This window comes from Boleophthalmus pectinirostris, unplaced genomic scaffold, assembly GCF_026225935.1.
Source record: "Boleophthalmus pectinirostris isolate CB_2022bp ecotype Guang Dong unplaced genomic scaffold, ASM2622593v1 HiC_scaffold_14, whole genome shotgun sequence".
NCBI classification, from domain to species: Eukaryota; Metazoa; Chordata; class Actinopteri; order Gobiiformes; family Gobiidae; genus Boleophthalmus; species Boleophthalmus pectinirostris.
Window position 1 is genome coordinate 25061548 of NW_026571047.1, and position 19012 is coordinate 25080559.

The window sequence follows — 19012 nt, forward strand, 5'->3', positions numbered from 1 at the left end:
AGCAAAGTCTAATTTTGTTATGCCAATATAGTCTAATTTCTTTTAGACTATGGAGGTGAATTTTAGACTAAAGAGAAACCACCGTAGTCTCCTGTATTAATGTGAAACACTGACTATCTACCTATAAATTTCTTTGGGCGTCTACACTAGAAGTATGTTTTATTTAGTCTGATTTTAAAGACAACGCACAACAAAATATATATTCAAATCATCAGTTTTCCTGCTCCAGATGTTAAATGTTGTGAAAAACGTTGTACCCTGAGGTCTTCACTCACCAGCTGCTGAAAACTCTCCTTCCAGGGGTTGGGGTGCTCGTGCTCCTCGGGGCTGATCTGGTAAAAGCGCCCGGGCTCAGGGTGCATCATGGGACGTGTGTACTCGAATACCTCCATGTACAGACGCTTCCTGAAAGACAAAATAAGAAAATCCGAGAGTTAGAGGTGTTATGAAAAAGATTGTGGACTGGTGTGAACATTAAGCTGCATGTTATAGGTAATGCAGTAAAATTATAGATGTAAAATGTTAATCGGAACAGAGTAATTTAAAGATGAAGCAACTTTTCTGGCGGACTATCCCTGTTATTTGCTAGAATGTTCCACAGTATGACATTAAAACCTATATATTTTGTATTTATTCAATTACAGCTGGTTATATTGCAAAATACAACAACAAAAAATCTTTCTTTCTAATGTTCTGAGCTGTAACTTGGCACAGTGGAGTCACCTGCTTGTCACCATGGCGCCAAGACAGGTTTAATGCCATACTGTGGAAGATTCCGGGCAAAGCAATAAGATCTTCATGGTGACAGATCCTTCACCAGAAAATAGCTTCAATTTAATTCATTTAGGTTTATCTGTCTGTATTTAAGAGTAATGTTCTGCACATACATTAGACCAGTCATTCAAAAGAGCAGCAGACTTGAAATACAAAAAAATAATACAAATACAAATACTTTTTATATTTTTGAAGGTGTCCAAAATAAGAGAAGGGACAAGATGTGCCCTTTTCAAGAAAATCTGTCATTTTGTCGTCAGAGAAAGTACGAAATGTTGCCAATTTAGTGCTAGTACAATCCTGTGTTAGTAACATTACTGATACTTTCAGTCTTCTCTATCAGAAAACTCCAGACAAAACAGAAACACGAAGAAATACACATTTTTACAGACCTTGAAAAACTACAAAACCGGCAACATTTGCTTGTCACTGATAATATCTGAAAGGTGTATTGTGTAACTTTTCTGGTGGAGGGTCCGTCAAATGATTTTCTTCATGGACATGTTATTGCTTTGTCTGGAATGTTTCACAGCATGGCATTAAACCAAAACAGCGCAAGTTACAGGTCAGATCTGTGGAGAGGCGACTCCTCTCACAGTCTGTTTAGATATTTTTGAGCTATAAAATCACTCATAATTGAATAAATGTAAAGTAGAGTTGTTTAATGTCACACTGTGGAACATTCCAGGCAGAGCAATGACATCTCCATAGAAACAAGCAGGTGATGGACCCTCAGACCCGAAAAAGTTACATAGTGCAGCTTTATTTTTTGATTGTGTTAAAACAAAGCCCAGATTAAAGTCTAATTTGAGTGATAGAGGTTATTTGGTGAAAAAACAGGATTGTGATCTCTGTGATTCCTGTGACAATCTGCTATTTCATATTGTAAATTCACCAATTCTGTCTTAATTATCTCTTTATGCTCAAACACAGACACTTTTTCCTAACCCATTCTCCTATTGGTCAGCCTCAGCAATGCTCTGAGTGAGTGACAGGTGGATTTAACTAATTACAACGAAGCGTGAACTTTCAGAAGAAGCAGGTAACATCCTCAAGGCAAAATTAAGATTCAATTAGTTTTTTAATCAAAATCGTAATCTGGATCTAAAAATCTTGTTATATTAATTTTTGGCATATCACCGACACCTACTTCAGCCTAAACAGTGCCTCATTTAACCTTGCATCTGCTACAAAAAGAAATTTCACTGAACCTTCAAGTGTAGCCATAATTTTTTAAAATTGTTTGTATCACAACAACTCTAACCAAACAAAAGACACTCTGAAGCCCGTAGAGTTGGTGTTAGGGCTGCACGATTTGGGAAAAATATCTAATTGTGATTTTTGTAACATGCATTGCGGTTAGATTTTGTTTAATAAAGTGTACAGTTTAAATTTTAAAAGTCCATTGACAAAAAAACTGAAATATGAAAAGACTAATAACTAAAAGAGACCCTTGCTTTTCTGAACATGATTGTAGATGTCTGTGTAATCCCTCAGTCATCCAGGTACAGCAAAAGAAAGATAAATAGCAAAGAAAGAAATTGGACAAAAATCCAGTTGACAGATTTTTTTTTTTTCTTTTGCTATGACTGTAGATTACAGGGACAGCAGTTTAAATACAGAAGAAGAAAGATATTTTGTTGAGGAAATTATGGTTGTTAGCCGTCTTTGCGATTTGTGAATTGCATCCTTTCAAAATTTAGATTTCAATTTGATTGAGATTACTCTTGCAGCAAATAGTGTTGTTGTATTTTGACATGACACAGCGAGCGTCCCGTACCAGAGGATGGGGTCGTTGGCGAGCTGGCTGAACCTCTTGCAGACGCAGGCGGCCTGACACAGGTCCTGCTCCAGGAGGTACGAGAAGATCTTCAGGACCACCTCGTCCGGGAGCTTCTGCTGCAGGTACTGCTCAGCCGGGGCAGCTGTGGGGACAACCGGGGAAATGAAAACAAAATGAAGCTTCAAGATACGAATACAATATTTCATTCTACTATTCATCGAACAGTAAGACCAGGAGATAGGGCAAAAAATATTAATCATGACATTATTTTTGGTCCTAGTACTGAGTGATAAGGATTTACAATTCAATCTCAAGTTTAGGCCCGTCACGATAATTACTATATCGACTATTCTTTCTTCTATCTTTCAAACTATGAACGTATATATAACATGTATTTTGGAGCTCAATATTTATCGTGGACATGTTTTCTTTGCAATAATGGTGAGGACTTTGTTATTTTTGTTGTATTTTTCGTTATATTTTTGTTGTTTGTCAAAAAGATTTGAGCTACAGAGAATTTAATAAATAACTTCATGGCTAATTATAAAACCAATTATTATCCATTTATTTAGTTGCAGCTCATACACTTTAATGATACTGTATTTAAAAATTATTTACTGGGATTATCCTGCATCATTGCTTTTGTGTCAGTGGTGTAAAAATCCTTTATCGTAAAAAAAACCTTTGAAGCAATATATCGTATCGTGCATCAAAATTTGTTATCTTATTTCAAGTTTTTCTTATTCAAAAACCGAGTAATTTAGCTTTCAGTCTCAATATTAAGTCTGTAATGTACTCCAAACTGCATGCTTTTTCCGACAGATGACTGATTCTCAACAAAAATATCCCAAGCCCGATCACTGATGAGTTCAGTTTGTGTTTTTACATGATGCTTGAAACAAATAAGAAAATATACTGCCCCCTCAGAAATATTTCAGTGTAGTACAATATGAACAAATTACTGTTACTACACACCTTTTCCTATTTTTTGAAAGAAGCCAATAACAATTACACCAAAAGCTTGCCAACAAAACGTTACAAAATACTAACCGTCTGATTTGGATACAGTTACACCCTCTGCATTCATGAGTTTCAAAGATTTCCATAGCGATTAACAATTCAGAACAAAGTATATGTTAATTTGAGATAATCAAAATAGCCCCTGTACAAGAGGAAGACCCAGCCCATGAATAAAGCCAGAAATGTACAATGCATTTTCCAGACTCTATTCTCACCTGGGAGGTCATGGCTCTTTCCGGACACTCGCGCTCGTTTGGCTCGATGACCAAAAGCTTCTGTTGACGACGTGGAAGCTCCCTGAAAACAAAAATACAGTAGGTTAAAAAACATAGAATACATCTGTGTGGGTTTAAGAATACACATTAAAACTATTTTTTTTTGTATTTTTTGGTATTTTATAAGTACTGCCTTCAGATTAAATAAAAATTGTTGCTTTTTTCTATGGATATGTCACTGTAATCTACCTGAAATGTTCCACAGTATGACATTAAACAGCTCTACCTTACATTTACTCAATTACAGGTGGTTTTAGAGCTCAAAAATACCTAGGAAAGTAAGCATTCTGACTATAAGTGGGGTCGCCTCTCCACTGATTTGAGCTATAACTTAGTCCGGTTCAGTTTGGGCTCCAGGAAGATAGAAAGCTTTCATACCGTACTGTGAAACACTCCAAACAAAGCGATAACATTTCAATGGAGTAAAAGCATTTGACAGACCCTTGACCAGAAAAGTTAAACAGTGCACCTTTAAGATGCCGTTCCTAATGCACACAGTGAACACACGCCCAGGATCGCTGACACATTGAAACACGACGGCAAAACCAACACTGGAATCACATGTATTTCACAACATGCACAATTACAGGGCTAACAAGTTTGACGTGTGGTTCTGGATTTAGTTTACAATAAATGCTTACTTACTTACTTATAATTACTTACTTAATAGTTACTGCTACTGTGAAATTAATTACATTTAGTAATTATCGTGAAGACTCAACAACTACATAATTTTCATAATTGAGGAGAATAATTTCCACTGAATCTTAGAATCCTAACGTATAGTCCCACTTTTCAATTCTTTATAGGGGTGTGGCAAGATAATTACCACAAGAACAAGACAAGACAAGATTTTGATATAATTTGTAATAAATAAATCAGGCTCAGCTCATGTATTTGACCTCACAATTTTTTTTTATTTAATATTTTTTCTGTCATTGCAGCAAGTTTCCAGCTTTAAACCCCCTTTTTTAAGCATATGGGAAAAAATATCACAAGATTATTCAACTCATGTGTGTACAATCTTGTGACAATTTTATCTTGTGAGGTCTTGTGGCCTGAGCTCTCGTCCCATCCCTAATTCTTTATGATGAATGCAGCGCTCTGACCTCCATGGGGCCCTTGCTGGGGCAGGCAGAGGCGGTGGCAGAGGCAGCAGCGGTTCTTTTGGGCAGCAGTGTTTTCCTTCGGAGCTGGTACGGGCTGTTCTGGGCGCCGGGGCCCGACTCTTCGATGGCCATTTCTGCAGCAGCGGCGGCAGGAGCCTCCTCATCTGAGCCGCACAGAGACATAAGAGTAAATCAGACTCATGGATATGCAGCAGTTAAATAGAAAGCGGAATGGGATTTTTTTTTACCATAATACTGCAACTAACAATTATTTTAGTAGTCTATTAGTCACTGAACTTGAATTGTACTTTGAGACATTTTTCAATACATTATCAACCAAACAAAGGAGCAAATATGGCGATTTAAGGTTTCTGGATAGACAGGCTTCAAGACACGTATGAGTAAGATGTATTATTGACGAAAATCAGGAATAGTTTTGACATTCTGATTTAATAATTTCACTAACTTTGTCATAAAAATGTCTTCTTGTGTGTTTTGAGTTTGTATACTTGTGCTAATGATTAAGATGATCAAAATGCAACTATGATTATTTTTTTATTGGAGCCATATGTTGTTGCCATATGTCCCAAGTCTAAACTTTGATATAAAACAGTAGTACGTATAACAGCACACTTCCCAAAGCATAAATTGCTGATTTGAATGTATGCAAAATCATAATAATAAATAACATGCGTCACACCTATCTACTGAGCTGATTGCAGCAAACAAAGCAGGTGTACTGTACTGTGTGTAATGTTTTACAGCTTATTCATAATATATGTAATACCTGAAACTCAACCAACACATTTACAAGCATGTTTTAACACGTTTCTGATGGATTGCAAATTATTGTTATGGTAAAATCCAACTCAGTATCATGGTTGTATTTTCATCTACATTAGTTTTACCCTTCAGCGTGTGATTGTCATGCAAGAATATGCTCGTAAAAGTTAGCTTAAAGACAAATTTCTTTTTGAACTTAAGCTGGCAGCTTTACAAACAATTTATACAAGCAAGCAGATGTTTCCAAGCAATTTACAACCTTTTGCCAGAAGTGTGCAAGAAATATGGCGTATGGCTTTGGAGGAGACGTGTGCATTTTCTAAGAATTAAACCTATGCAAGACTATCATGCAGTGAGACTCCTTGTTTATATTATGCAATTCCATGTATAACACCGCCAAAGACAACTTCCCCTTTTCCTCCAAGTCTGTGCTCTGCTTTATAACATAATTATTAGCTTCTATTAGCAGCCAAATGAATGGTCTTGTTTACTTCCTCTGAACTATAATAAAAGATAATCAAAACAGATATGCATTTTATTTTTAACCCCTGATGATTTATCGCACTGGTCTGGTGCTGCTGACCTGACAAGACTTCAGTCCCTTGTTTACATCCTGCTTGCAGAAAAGAATGAACACCGAAGCTGCATAAACGCAAATCAAACAGCAGAAATGCAAACCGAAGAATACCTTTTACATGCTTAGCTGCAAGGTACGTCACGTCGCAGGATTTTATTGCACATATGTGAGCAAAAAAAAAGCATTAACTGGGGCTATATTTTCTGACACAAAGCTTGGCATTCAGATCACATGTATTACGGCACTGCGCAAGCCAAGACACTGGGAAAAGAGGCAAGATAGACAAAGGTTGTAGACTGAAATTAGCACTCTTTGCAAGCAGCATACCTTGACCTAATGCGTTTCTGTGCAATGATATATTAAGATACTGTTTTTATATCGTGTTTGAACACTGTATGGCGTGTTATTTCTGCAGCTGTCATTCGCAAAGGAGCTATATATTAACGCAATCGCAGCTCATGGCTACAAACTCAACTGCGTAGTAAAGTAAATCTGCGGTGTAAACAAATGAAGCTAGATGCTAATTTTGGTCGCAAACAGGACGCGGATTGAAAGCACGGGCGTTTAGCGTTGTAATAGCAGTGTAACCGAGCACACAACGACACACTGGGGGGCTAAAATAAAAGGGACAACAGCTGATTCACGGAGCTGGAAAAAGCCGGGGAAGCTAGTTAGCATCGCTCCCGATTGCGGCTAATGTTTTTGTTACACCCCAAAAATGGCAGTACAAATACGCCGCAGATTTACACCCTCGTAGTCAATAGTGACAGCTGGGAATGCAAGGCCAAAAAGGCGTGGAAAACACCGGATAAATTGCATTAAAATCAACTTGTGACACCGGAGTAGCATTAATACCAGTCAATTAAGTCTTAGCTGCAGTACATTAGGCGAAGACAACCCCCCAACCTTAGACCAAAGCAAGCCGAACAAAGCGCGGCCTATGGGGCAAGAAGCCTCGGGTTTTCCTGCAACTCCAGCGCTTTTGCGAGAAGATTATAAACTAAAATGGAGAACAGCGTGTAATTCTGGGTGTTGTTTGGCCTGACACGGCGCGGGTGTGTGACATTAGCTCACCGGGGCCTTGCTTACCTCTCTCCCCGTTGTTTCGTTCGGGCTGCACCGGGCGCGGCCTCGACACTCGCCTGGGTCTCCTGTTGGTGGCTCTCAGAGAGTTCATCTGGCGGAGCTGGTTCGTTAGGGGGGGAAAATGCGTCGCTAACCTGCCGGAATCAACCCCGAGACCTAAACTACGAGTCGGGTAACCGTTTTACCCACTCGATCACGCCGGTATTCGGGGTTTTACAGCCGTTTTGTACGTGCTAGCGATGTTACAGCTCCCCCCCGAATCGCCTCTCGCTGCCAGCTCCGTTTCAGACTGTAGCAGGAGGAGCCATTAACCCACACGGGAAACAATCGCGAGAAAAAAATAAGCAATGAAGGCATTTCCACCAATCGCGTTCTCCATTTTGGAATCCTGCGCAGTCTCGACCAATCACACCCATCGTTGTATAATTAACTTCACGCTCCGCCAATCAGAGGCGTCGTAGCAGGCGGCCATGACAACCTTCCCTGTTGTGATACAAATCGGGTAGGGGTTACCGCAAAATGGTAAATAAAGCAATAACTGCTAAAATCACGCACTATAACACGCACCGACATTACTACACATATAAGTTGGTTTACATTAACGCAACAAATAAAAAATATGCCTTATAAATGCATTGTCTGTGTGGTCATTCAGTTCATGACTTATTCATTTGCCGGTTATTCTGGCTGCCTGATTTGTCTCATTTCATTCATTTCGCATAATTTAGTTGTAGTGTCGCTTTGTTCTCTTTGAGTGGATTTGCTCGGTTTTTACAGTTTATTTTACTGTAAATCTTCCTGTTGTTTTTTACTATTTTTAAGCATTTCAATTGTGTTCCTATTTTTTATTTTTTATTCGATTAATCAGTAAATCACCAGGCTAATCATTCATTAATATAATACACGTACACGTATAATTAAAACACTAGATGGCACTGTCTTATAAGATTTTAATATGAATGTCAGGGCATTGTTTTGGGTCTTACTGATCTAGAATATAGCCTAGTCTGCATTTTAATGTAGGCTACTCAGCTGTAAGAAATAGCTGTGACATTGACCTTCCTAGGCCTCATTTCAAATGTAATATAATATACATTTTTAGGCTATGTCTATGTCAAACAATTCAAAACACCTGAAAATGTTAAATGGCCTGCAGCTTTGCCCCTCATGGGGGTCTAAAGACTCTAAGGGGGTCCCCACTCCCCATGGTTTCTTAGAATAGAGGTCCTCCAAAATAGATTGTGTGAATTTGAATGACTTTACTAATGTATAACATCTTTATTAAGCCTATCCAGTAAACAATAGTATATGCAAAAAAAAAAAAAGAAAAAAAAGAAAAGAAAAGGAGATTAATAAACAGAAAACAAAAGATATAAAGGAACAAAAAATATGTAAATGCACATCCACACACACACCCTTTTAAAAAAAAAATTACTTATTGTTCATTTGTTGTTTGTTGTTGTTTGTTTGTTTGTTTTGTATGTGTGTTAGTCTTATATTTTGTTATGTCTTATGTCTATTTTGTTATTAATGTGCCAGGTATCCATTCTCTCAAAATTACACAATTATATTTTTTTTTTTTTTTAAGAAAGAAAAAAAAAAAAAAAAAAAAAAAAATAATATATATATATATATATATATATATATATATATATATATATATATATATATATATATATATATATATATATATATAGTTTATTTGTTTTCTAATAATAAGACAGTAGCTTTTCAGGTAGAAAAAGAGGAAGCACTGAAATAGTTTTGAACTATTAAAATAACTCACTGCAGCGGTTTTGCAGCTCATCAGCGACATCTAGTGGCTAAAATGTTGAACAGCACGCACTTGTTCTCGTCTGCTGCCGCTAGGAGTCGCTGTGTTCATACTGTATTAACGACCAGTCCTGCGTTTTCCACAGTCACAGCCTTGAAACCCATTGAAAAGAGCCTGTGCGCGTGATCTTCTGTTATCCGCACTCCTGAATCGGCGCTAAAGCAGCTGCGTCGCCTCCTGCGCACCTTTGTAAACAGCGCTGAGGTGGGCCCGTCCGTCCTTGAGCTTTTGGATGCTGCGAAGGACACATTTTCCAGATAGTACAGGTCCAGAGTTCTGCAAAATAAAACATTCAGATTTCATCAAGTACACTGGCTTTAAAACGTTCAATCAAATTATTAAAAATCTCAAAATTAGGCTATTAAATTTAATGAATAGGCTATGGCAATGGCAGTGAATAGAGAGACACACCTAATTATGCAGTTCCTTATGCAATAATTATGTTTGATAGCCTCAAACCCAAACAGGAAAGAGCATCAGGTGTAATATTCTCACAGTACTTACACTGTCTTGAACTTTGGATTCGATACCAGTGACTTCTTACAGATTTTGATACTAAAGAAGACCTACTTTTTACATCATGGGGTACTGTGTTTCCCGAATGTTTTTTCTGGGGACCCATATTTTAAAAGTCACAAACCTTCACGACCCAAATCAATAGACTATTTGTAAAATTCACAAAATAAAGGTGGATCTGACCATTATTGAACATTAATGAGGATATTTTATTGTTGACTGAGTGATCGTGTCTCTCTGAACGATCAGTAGTACTCAAGTTTTAAACAATGAAAAACAGTAAATGAAGCAGCAATAAAAGGATCCATAAGTTGTCTATTTGGACTTTAAATGTAGCCCATTTCTTTTTCTTTTCAACATTCAATTGAACCAGTAATATTGGAACAAAATATTCAATAAAAATAATTACAAAAAGATTAGAAATTATACAAAACATGTCTTAACATTTCAACATTTCTAACGAGATAGGTGGGCCTGTCTGTCTTTCTGTAGCGCTTTTCAGTCCGAGTGCAGGAGGAGAGCGCAGCAGCAGATCAGGCACAGCTTTCAGTCTGTTTCTGTGCTTTGTCTTCATTTTTGTGAGCACAGGAAATCCCAATTCACACATATATGTAGTAGTGAAAGGAATAAGCATAGAAATACTGGCTCTACTGAGGACATGATATTCTGATGAAATGCTTCTCCAGAATGACGCTCAAGTCACAGATCCATGTATTCAACTTTATTATTGCAGACCTACATGCAGATCGTGACAATGCGACCCCAAAAATAAAATCTCTTGCAATCCACCTGGAGGTCACGACTCAGTCTTTGGGAAACAATGATGTGGTAGATTTACTAGGTCCTCATTTGTAGTGTGTATCTTCGTGCTTCTGACTTTCTGGTTTGGTCCTGGTTTGACTCTAGTTTAGTCCTTGTGTAGACCTGATTTGACCCTTTTCTATAGTCCTGGTTCAGTCTCGATCTGGGTTTAGTTCAGTCCCAGTTCTGACGTGGTGTGTGTGCAAGACAGCGATACCATGGTCCAATTTTGTCCTATTAATGTGATGGTTACTTTGATTACCACAGAGCACAGAGAGTGAATGGCCTCCTGTGGCGCTTTGAGAAGCTTGTCGTGCCTGTTGCCATGGCAATTATACAGACATATCTAAAAGAGAAAGAAAAAAAATGGGTAACTCTCATCATTTTGACATAAGCTTAAAAGTTTACACAACACCTGCACTTTCACAAACCTGTCCCATCTGAAATAAAACAATATAAATAAATATAATGTCACCTTGAATCCAGCAGTAATATAGCTTCTGTTAAAAGTGCAATATGTAACTTTTCTGGAGATGTTATTATTATTATTATTCTTTGCCTGGAATGTTCCAAAGTATGGCATCAAACTTACTTACCTCCATGGAGACAAGCAAGTACATCACCAGGGCGTGTTACAGGTCAGATCTGGGGAGAGGCGACCCCGATTTCAGTAAGAGTGTTCTAGTTTTCAAAGTATTTTTAAAAGCCGCATTGTGTAACTTTTCCGGTGGAGAGTCCATCAAATGCTTTTCTCCATGGAGATGTTAATACTTTGTGTTTCGTAGTATTGTATTCAAATCTTTTATCGTCATGGAGACAGAGCCAGACCAAGTTACAAGTCAGATCTGTGGAAAGGCGACCCCGCTTACAGTCAAGATCTAGGGATTGTTGAACCGTAAAACCACCTGTAATTTAATGCATGTAAGGCAGCTGTTTAACGTCATACACTGTAAACCCAAATAAGTTACCAAAACTCAAAAAAACTGAGGCAATCGATTTGCTCAATTATTTTAAGTTGATGAACTTAGGTCCCGTCCACACTAGTACGTATTCGAGTCGTTTTTGTTGTGGATGCAGTGTTCGTCCACACGAATCCGATTGACAATGACTCCAGAGACAGAACGATCTGGTGCTGCCAGCTCCCACAAATTCATCTGAGTATGGATCTGATACGGCACTGTGTGGACGCTTGAAAACACTGATACTCTGATGTAGGTCTATGCGCAGCGAAGTAACTCACCGCCAAAACGCTAAGAGGCTAGAATATATGTCCATTCATATATACGGTCTGTGTGTTTGACCTGCAGGTGTATAATCTCTGAAAAGTTTAACATGAACCATCTCCAACGTGACAGAACCACAGAACAGACTCACCATCAGCAGAACACCCCTCTGTCACAGAAACAACACTCATATTCCACTGAGTCGTGTCCTTTAGTCCAACAGAAACCGAACTGCATCAGCGCACAATAGCGACCTGTTTTTTGAGCGCTCAGTTTATGCAGATTAGCCATAGGGTTTTAAGTGTCGTTTCTATAAAACGCAAACAAATATGCGGAAAGCTGTGTGGATAGGGAAGGATTGTGGACACAGAAACAACGTGTCTGGACACAGATCGTTTACGACACAGTGATACAGTGATACGCAGATTTGTTTCAGTGTAAACGTAGTCTTAAAAGTCCCAATCTTCCAGAACTTAAAAGGATGGATGGTTTACTGCTTGTACCTAAAAAATATTGGTTAAAATTACTCAAAAAACATGTTACAGCAACTTGACATAATTAAGTTAGTGAGACAATTTCTAAAACTTTCTTTACACTTAATAACTTAATCTGTTTAATTACACTGAACATTTGGGTTTACAGTACTGTGGAACATTTGATGTATCCATAGAAACAAGCAGGTGACTGACCCTTTACTAGAAAAGTTACACAATGCACCTTGAAGCAATAAAAATACCTGCAATTGAGGTAAAACAAGATAGATATGTTTAATGTCAAACTCCAGTCTCGATCATTAGAAGAAAAGTCCCCTAGTGCAGCTTTAATACATTTGTTCCTGTTTTTCTGGCTGGTTTATTTTGAACTTCTTCTTTGCATATTCACCCCTCTGTGTTCCCGGGGCCCGTGACAGATCTGGGACAGCTCTTTGACCCAGATGGAGCAGCCATAGGTGGGCTTTTTGATGCTGTCTGTGCCTGGAGACAACCCCAAGTGTGTTTTCTGTGGTCCAAACGCACAAGGCCAAACAACAGGTGGTCAAGGTTTGTTTTTACTTAAGTTATAATACAAATGTTCAAGGAAAGTTGGCTGTAAACACTTATAAACACACTTACTCATAATAGGGCATGTACAAGTCAAAACTAAATAGACAATTGTGGTGAAAAGTTTCGTTTTTATCACAAGAAAAGACAAAATTCACGAACTCACAATGAGAATTATTTGGACACAATGTAAGATAGAAATTAATATTGAAAAAAATATGAAAATTTGATCCCACTGGCTAAGATTTCAGCCAAAAACACAGTGAAAAGAAAGTAATTATTTCATTAAAAGTGTTTTTATTACACTAAAAGACCTTGAAAAATATGCAGCCTTACTCTGAGGGGGTTTGTCTCTCCACAGACCTCACTTGACTTTCCTGGTGAAAGGTTTGCCAACTTCTGGTCTCCATGGAGATCTTCTTAATTTGCCTCGAACAATCCAAAGGCATAAAACCCAAAGTCTTGGTCCATGGACAAAAGTTCCAAAGTTTGGTTTTAAAGGGCCCATATTACGCTGTTTTCTGATTTATGTTATGTTTTTTACTCATCACAAACAAACCAGGAATTGTGTTTTGTTTCATTCACGCGTGTTTCGGTTTCATATGTTTTTATTCATGTGTAAACAGATACAGATATGTTATTCAAACAAAACATATACACACACACTTTTTCATTTAGAGATGTAGACAGAGTAACAATAAAAGATTACTCAAACATGTGTGACTGAAACTAAACACAATTCCAGGTATATTTCTGATGAGGTAACAACATTATAACATGACTTAAAGTTCATAAGAGTGCATTTTGTGTAATATATGACCTTTAAATTTCACCAGGGATCTTATGTGGAGCTGCTTAGCTCTTTACACGTACACAGGTTAGAGTTATGTACATACACGGGACACAGTTCTCTTCGTTTGTACACATCTTTTACACGCAAACAGCGAATTTGCCTCTGAAAACGAATCTTTTTAAAAAACTCTCGCTAGAGTGGAGATTCTGGAAAACTACACTACAATTTGGTGTTTATGTGTAAAGTGAGATAAATGGAGTTTTAGGAGCTGATGCACAAAAGTGTGACCAGTGTTTCCCTTTTGCTCTGATGACGATGATGATGAAGCATTCAGAGCAGCAGTCTCATTTTTTCTGATGCAAACACTTTTCATGTGTTTGCATTTGCACACATAACTGATGGATCATATCCATGACCAGAGACCAATGAGGCTCAGGGGTCAGCAATTTTGCCACTTCTTTAAAATATCTGTGGAGAGGCGAGCCCGCTCACTAATGCACATTTTTCAAGGTATATTTGAGTAATACTTACAACTGTAATCAAATAAATGCTACAGGTTTGAATCTAATCCAGCCCAGAGGCTTGGACGTAGTTATGACGGCGCTCGATGGTGTATTTATGCAGGTTGATGTAAATGAAAACTTTTTTGAAAACGATGCTGTGTGTAGGAAAACGAAAGGAGGGAAATATTAATTTCTCAACATACCCGGCTATGTGTAAATGTAACCTTAGAGTACACACGTTGTGATAATATATGAGTACAAGTTGAGTACAAATAAGTACCACTATAAAGCTCCACTTTGCAGCTTCTCTTTGCCATACTGTAATATTCCAAACAGTATATTTTTCTACAAACTGGCTTTTGTTGCCTTGTTGTAACATTTTTTGACAATGTTATCCTAATCTTTTGGTCTAATCTTGGTTTTATGGTTTTCCTCATAAGAAAGGGCTCTCAGGTGAAGTCATTGGGGTCAGACTTCTCTTTAGTATTCTCCTCTGTCTCCTCTCTCTGCAGCTCAACTGTTTTATGGCCCAAATCCATCGATAAACAAGAAAGTTCAAACACTGGTTTTGCAGCAACAAAAACAAGATATACGACTCAACATCTATATTATTTGAAAGCTTTATTTTATCTCAGTATTGGTAAAAACACAAAATGAAAAGTCAGTTTACAAAAGGAAATATGCACAATTTCATTAATAAACACGTATGTACAGGTTTATATACAGTTTAAAGGTGCATTGTGTAACTTTTCCGCTGGAGGGTGAGTCTTTTGTGGAGATGATATTGCTCTGTCTGAATGTTTCACAGTATGGCATTAAACCTTTCTATGTTCATGGAGACCAAACCAGACCAAGTTACAAGTCAGATCTGTGGAGAGATGACCCCCACTCAGAATGTTTAGGTATTTTTGAGCTATAAAATCACCTTTAACAACCAAAAAGTTACATAATGCACCTTTAAAGAGTAATTTGTGTAAGACTGACAATTTTACAGAGAGGTACTATATACAAAATGCACAGTAAAAACTCATGACAAAAAGGTAATAAAAGTATTAGTATGAATTCTTATTGTCTGTTTTTGATTTTATATTAGTGCAATTGCAGTTTAAACATGATTTTATATTTCAACCAGAGCTTATTGACCAGAAAGACGTGTGTATGTAGTTATAAGAGTTTTTTTCTTTTAGTACATCGATCTAGAAACTGGTGTTGGTAAGAAGAAGACGAGATGGAGAGGCTGAGGTGGCTGTTTATATGAGCATCCTTTAAAGTTACACTATGAAACTTCTGATGGAGGGTCTGCCACTATATCTCCATGGAGGTGAGCAGGTGACATGTTACAAGTCAGATCTGTGGAAAGGTAAGCCCATTCACTGTAAGATGGCATGTTTTTCAAGGAATACCTGAGCAAAAAAAGTGTAACTGAATTAATGGAAGAAAGAAAAGTTTGATGCTATATTGAGGAACATTCTAGAAGAGGCATGTCCAAACTACAAATGCGGCCCTCAGACAAATTTTTCTTGGCCCTCAGGCTTCCAGATGAATTAGCCCAAATGACCTTGCATCAATTAAAAATTTACTTTTTACTGCAAGTTTTTTGAAAATCTACCTTGATAAAGTTAATATTTAATATTTAGTGTGTGGTTTTAACAATCTTAGCATGAATAAAGACTGATGGCTCATTCTAACGTGTTAAACATGCACATATTTCAATTATTCACTGTACTGAGCTCCAGTCTACGGCCCTCGATCAGCCTTCTGCTTCTTCTGTGTTTAGATATGTGACCCTTGATGAAAAAAGTTTGGACACCCCTGTTCTCCACAAAGCAATGACATTTTCCAAAGTTTCCACAGTGAAATTGTTAATCACTGTGGAAACTGTTATTATTCTGATAACTAAGTAAGTACTAAGTTTGTGGCAGACCATATATATCAGAAACATTATAGTGCACCTTTAAATGGCCCATATTCCACTTGTTTCCTCATCAAAAACAGACCTGGAGTTGTGTTTTGTTTCATTTTCACATGTTTAAAACACAAATCTTGCATATTTAGGCTGAGTTCTTTCAAACAGAAAACACTTTCTGATGCTCCACTGTGTTTTTAAACTCCATACACTTTTACTAGAATCATTTAGATGAGTTCAACCCTGGAACTGCCCATTTCTACTAAACTAAAGGTATAAAACAATGAGAACTTCGCACATCAGTTACTTGAGACGGTTATGTTGGAGGAGAGGGAGCAGCCCAAGAACATAGAGAAAAATCCCGCACACCGTCTTACTTGCAAAATGTTCTAGGATTGCCTGTTGAAGGCCTAGTGCCAAAATGTTGCACGGTTTGTCCTAATAAATCTCACATTTTGCAAGTAAAACAGCATGCGGGATTTTTCTCTATGCTCTGCCAAACTAAAGGTAAAAACTAGCTATTAACTTGAAAACTACCACTACATGACATCACAAGGTGGGATAAAATTTAGAGATTTGGAGATGTGGAAAGCCTAATAATGCAGGTTACTCAAACATATGTGAATGAAATAAAACACAACTCCAGGTGTGTTTATGAGGAGGCAACAACATTTTAACATGACTCAAACCTCATGAGAATCAATTTTGTGTAGTATAGGATCTTTAAATAAAAACTGGGACAGCAAAATAAAAAACAAATTTTTCCATTTCGCTGTTTCAATCTTCGTAATGACAAAATTGTACAATCGCCAAACATATATATTTTTTTGTATCTATGTCAGAAGTCTTGTTTACTATCTATACTGTGGAGAGTGTTGGCCAGAGAGTATAACATAATGTGGCTGCTTTTGGGAGAGATACAGGCCGGCTGTTGGCATGACGAGCTCTCTGTTCTGTAGATCTGAGCCCTGGTTTTACACACCCCAAACCTCGCCGCCATTAAAAAGAAATCCCTCCTAAATGTACGTGTACAAAAAGCATATAAAAACGGATTAGAGCAGGAGTTAATCGGATAAAACAGGACTAAAAGAAACTTGGCGTCTGTAACTGTGATTAGCGGGAGTTTTAAGGCGGCGGAGAGAGCGAAGAAAGATATAGGAGCCATGCAGAGGAAGTCGGTGAAGATGAGGAGGGCCATTCGTTTGGCGATGCGTGTGTCGGCGTGTGCGGGGGCGGAGCTTGGGTTTCGGATGGTCAGGTAGATGCTCAGGTAACAGGCGCAGACGCACAAAAACGCCAACACGTTTAAAAGAAGCAGGGAGATGATGTAGATCTGAGCCACGATGGAGTCTACGTCCATTGGAAGACAGATGCTCACCTGGAAGAGACAAGAAAAACAAAATATATGGAGATTAGTTGGTAACGAGTACTATGATAACATTGCATACATGCATCCTGAATTTCAGACTTTGAGTCATCACGCAATGTATACTGGGAAGGATCCTCCGAAAAAGTGAGCATCAAGCCTCCATGTTTGATTTCCCAGTGGGATGTGTCTATTGTCAAAGCCGATCTTTTCAAGTCTTTTGAACCATATCACTTTTGTTTCTGGTTCTGATATTGTCATATTTTATTTTTGGGATTCAGACATCCTAATTGTGTGGTTGTTGGATCCTAACAGCGGAAAATGGGCTTCAAAAGTTTGCGAACTCCATAACTGCAAAAGGGAATCAGATGTGCGTGACTGCAAACCTCTGTTCAAACTGTTTCCCTTCCCAACGGAATTGAAAAATAGTGAAAGGCGAACGCGATGGGCAGCATTAATATACAGGAAGGACGAAAAAGGAAACTTTTGGCTGCCTAAGAAATCATCCTGAGTTTGCGGCGAACATTTTGCATGTGGAGCGCCAACATAGTAAAATCCTGATCTCTTCGCTCAACCTTGGTTACGAATTTAAAAAGTCAACACCAAAGCAAAAGGCACCAACTGTTCGCCAAGAAACAACTTCCACTGCAAAGCGACCAAGACGTGATGTTGCTGTAAAGTCACTTATCTTCTGCACCTCTCGCTTAACCAACGGGTTTTAACTTTGATGGCGCTCTACATACAAAATGTTCCCTGCAAACTCGGATGATTTCTTAGGCAGCCAAAGGTTTCCTTTTTGGTCCTTCCTGTGGATCAATCCTGCCCATCGCCTTCACCTTTCACTATTTTTAAATTTCGTTGGGAAGGGAAACAGTTTGAACAGAGATTTGGAGTCAGACACATCTGATTCCCTTTTGCATTTACAGATGCTGTTAGGACATTCAACAACCACACAATTACGAATCCCAAAACTAAAATATGACAATATCAGAACCAGAAACTAAAGCGATGTGGCTCAACAGACTTGACAATAGACGCATCCCACTGGGAAATCAAACATGGCGATTTGATGGTCACTTTTTCGGAGGGCCCTTCCCAGTATGTAATGAGTGATGACCGGAAGTCTGAAATTCGAGATTCACGTATTGAATTGACCACTGAGTACTGACCAGACCCTGTGTTTGGCTTTTATTATCAAAATGTAAAAAACCTGATCTTGTTGGTTTACACTGTTGCCATCAATCCAGAATTTGTCGCCAAATCTGCTTTTTATAACAACTTTGACATTCTTCTTTTGAAACTACATGGTCACTTTGAACACCTATGGATTTGCAATTCATAAAAAAGGACAAAGACAGCACTGCAGTTTTGAATGTGACTTGGTTTGGTTTTTGGGGTGGGGACTGATTATTAAAGAAATGGATAATTTTTTGATCTGTGAAAGGAGCACAGTTTATAATATTTATCTCCTTCCTGTTCCTTTTGTTCATTCAGCAAAGACAAGGCAAATAATTGTAGAAATATGAATTTGTGTTAATTGTGAGATTTTTGTTGTTGTTGTTCTCTTTAAATTGGTGCCAACAAAATAATAACATGAGCAAAAAAAAAAAAAAAAAAAAGTAA

The 19012-nt window shown here is 37.9% G+C and overlaps 2 protein-coding genes across 2 annotated transcripts in view; both read right to left on the reverse strand.

Annotated features, from left to right (window-relative positions):
* fbxo11b (F-box protein 11b) overlaps positions 1-7727 on the reverse strand; it is a 29328-nt gene extending 21601 nt beyond the window's left edge. Inside the window, 5 exon segments of the mRNA XM_020940683.2 lie at positions 276-405; positions 2555-2699; positions 3793-3874; positions 4962-5125; positions 7411-7727. Of these exon segments, the coding sequence (XP_020796342.2) occupies positions 276-405; positions 2555-2699; positions 3793-3874; positions 4962-5125; positions 7411-7498 (609 nt within the window). The 5' untranslated portion in view covers positions 7499-7727.
* A 9134-nt stretch (positions 7728-16861) lies between these two features.
* Positions 16862-19012, reverse strand: part of fshr (follicle stimulating hormone receptor) — a 59854-nt gene continuing 57703 nt past the window's right edge. Inside the window, exon 14 of the mRNA XM_020940702.2 lies at positions 16862-17401. Coding sequence (XP_020796361.1) covers positions 16862-17401 — 540 coding nt within the window. The remainder of the gene's footprint in view (positions 17402-19012) is intronic.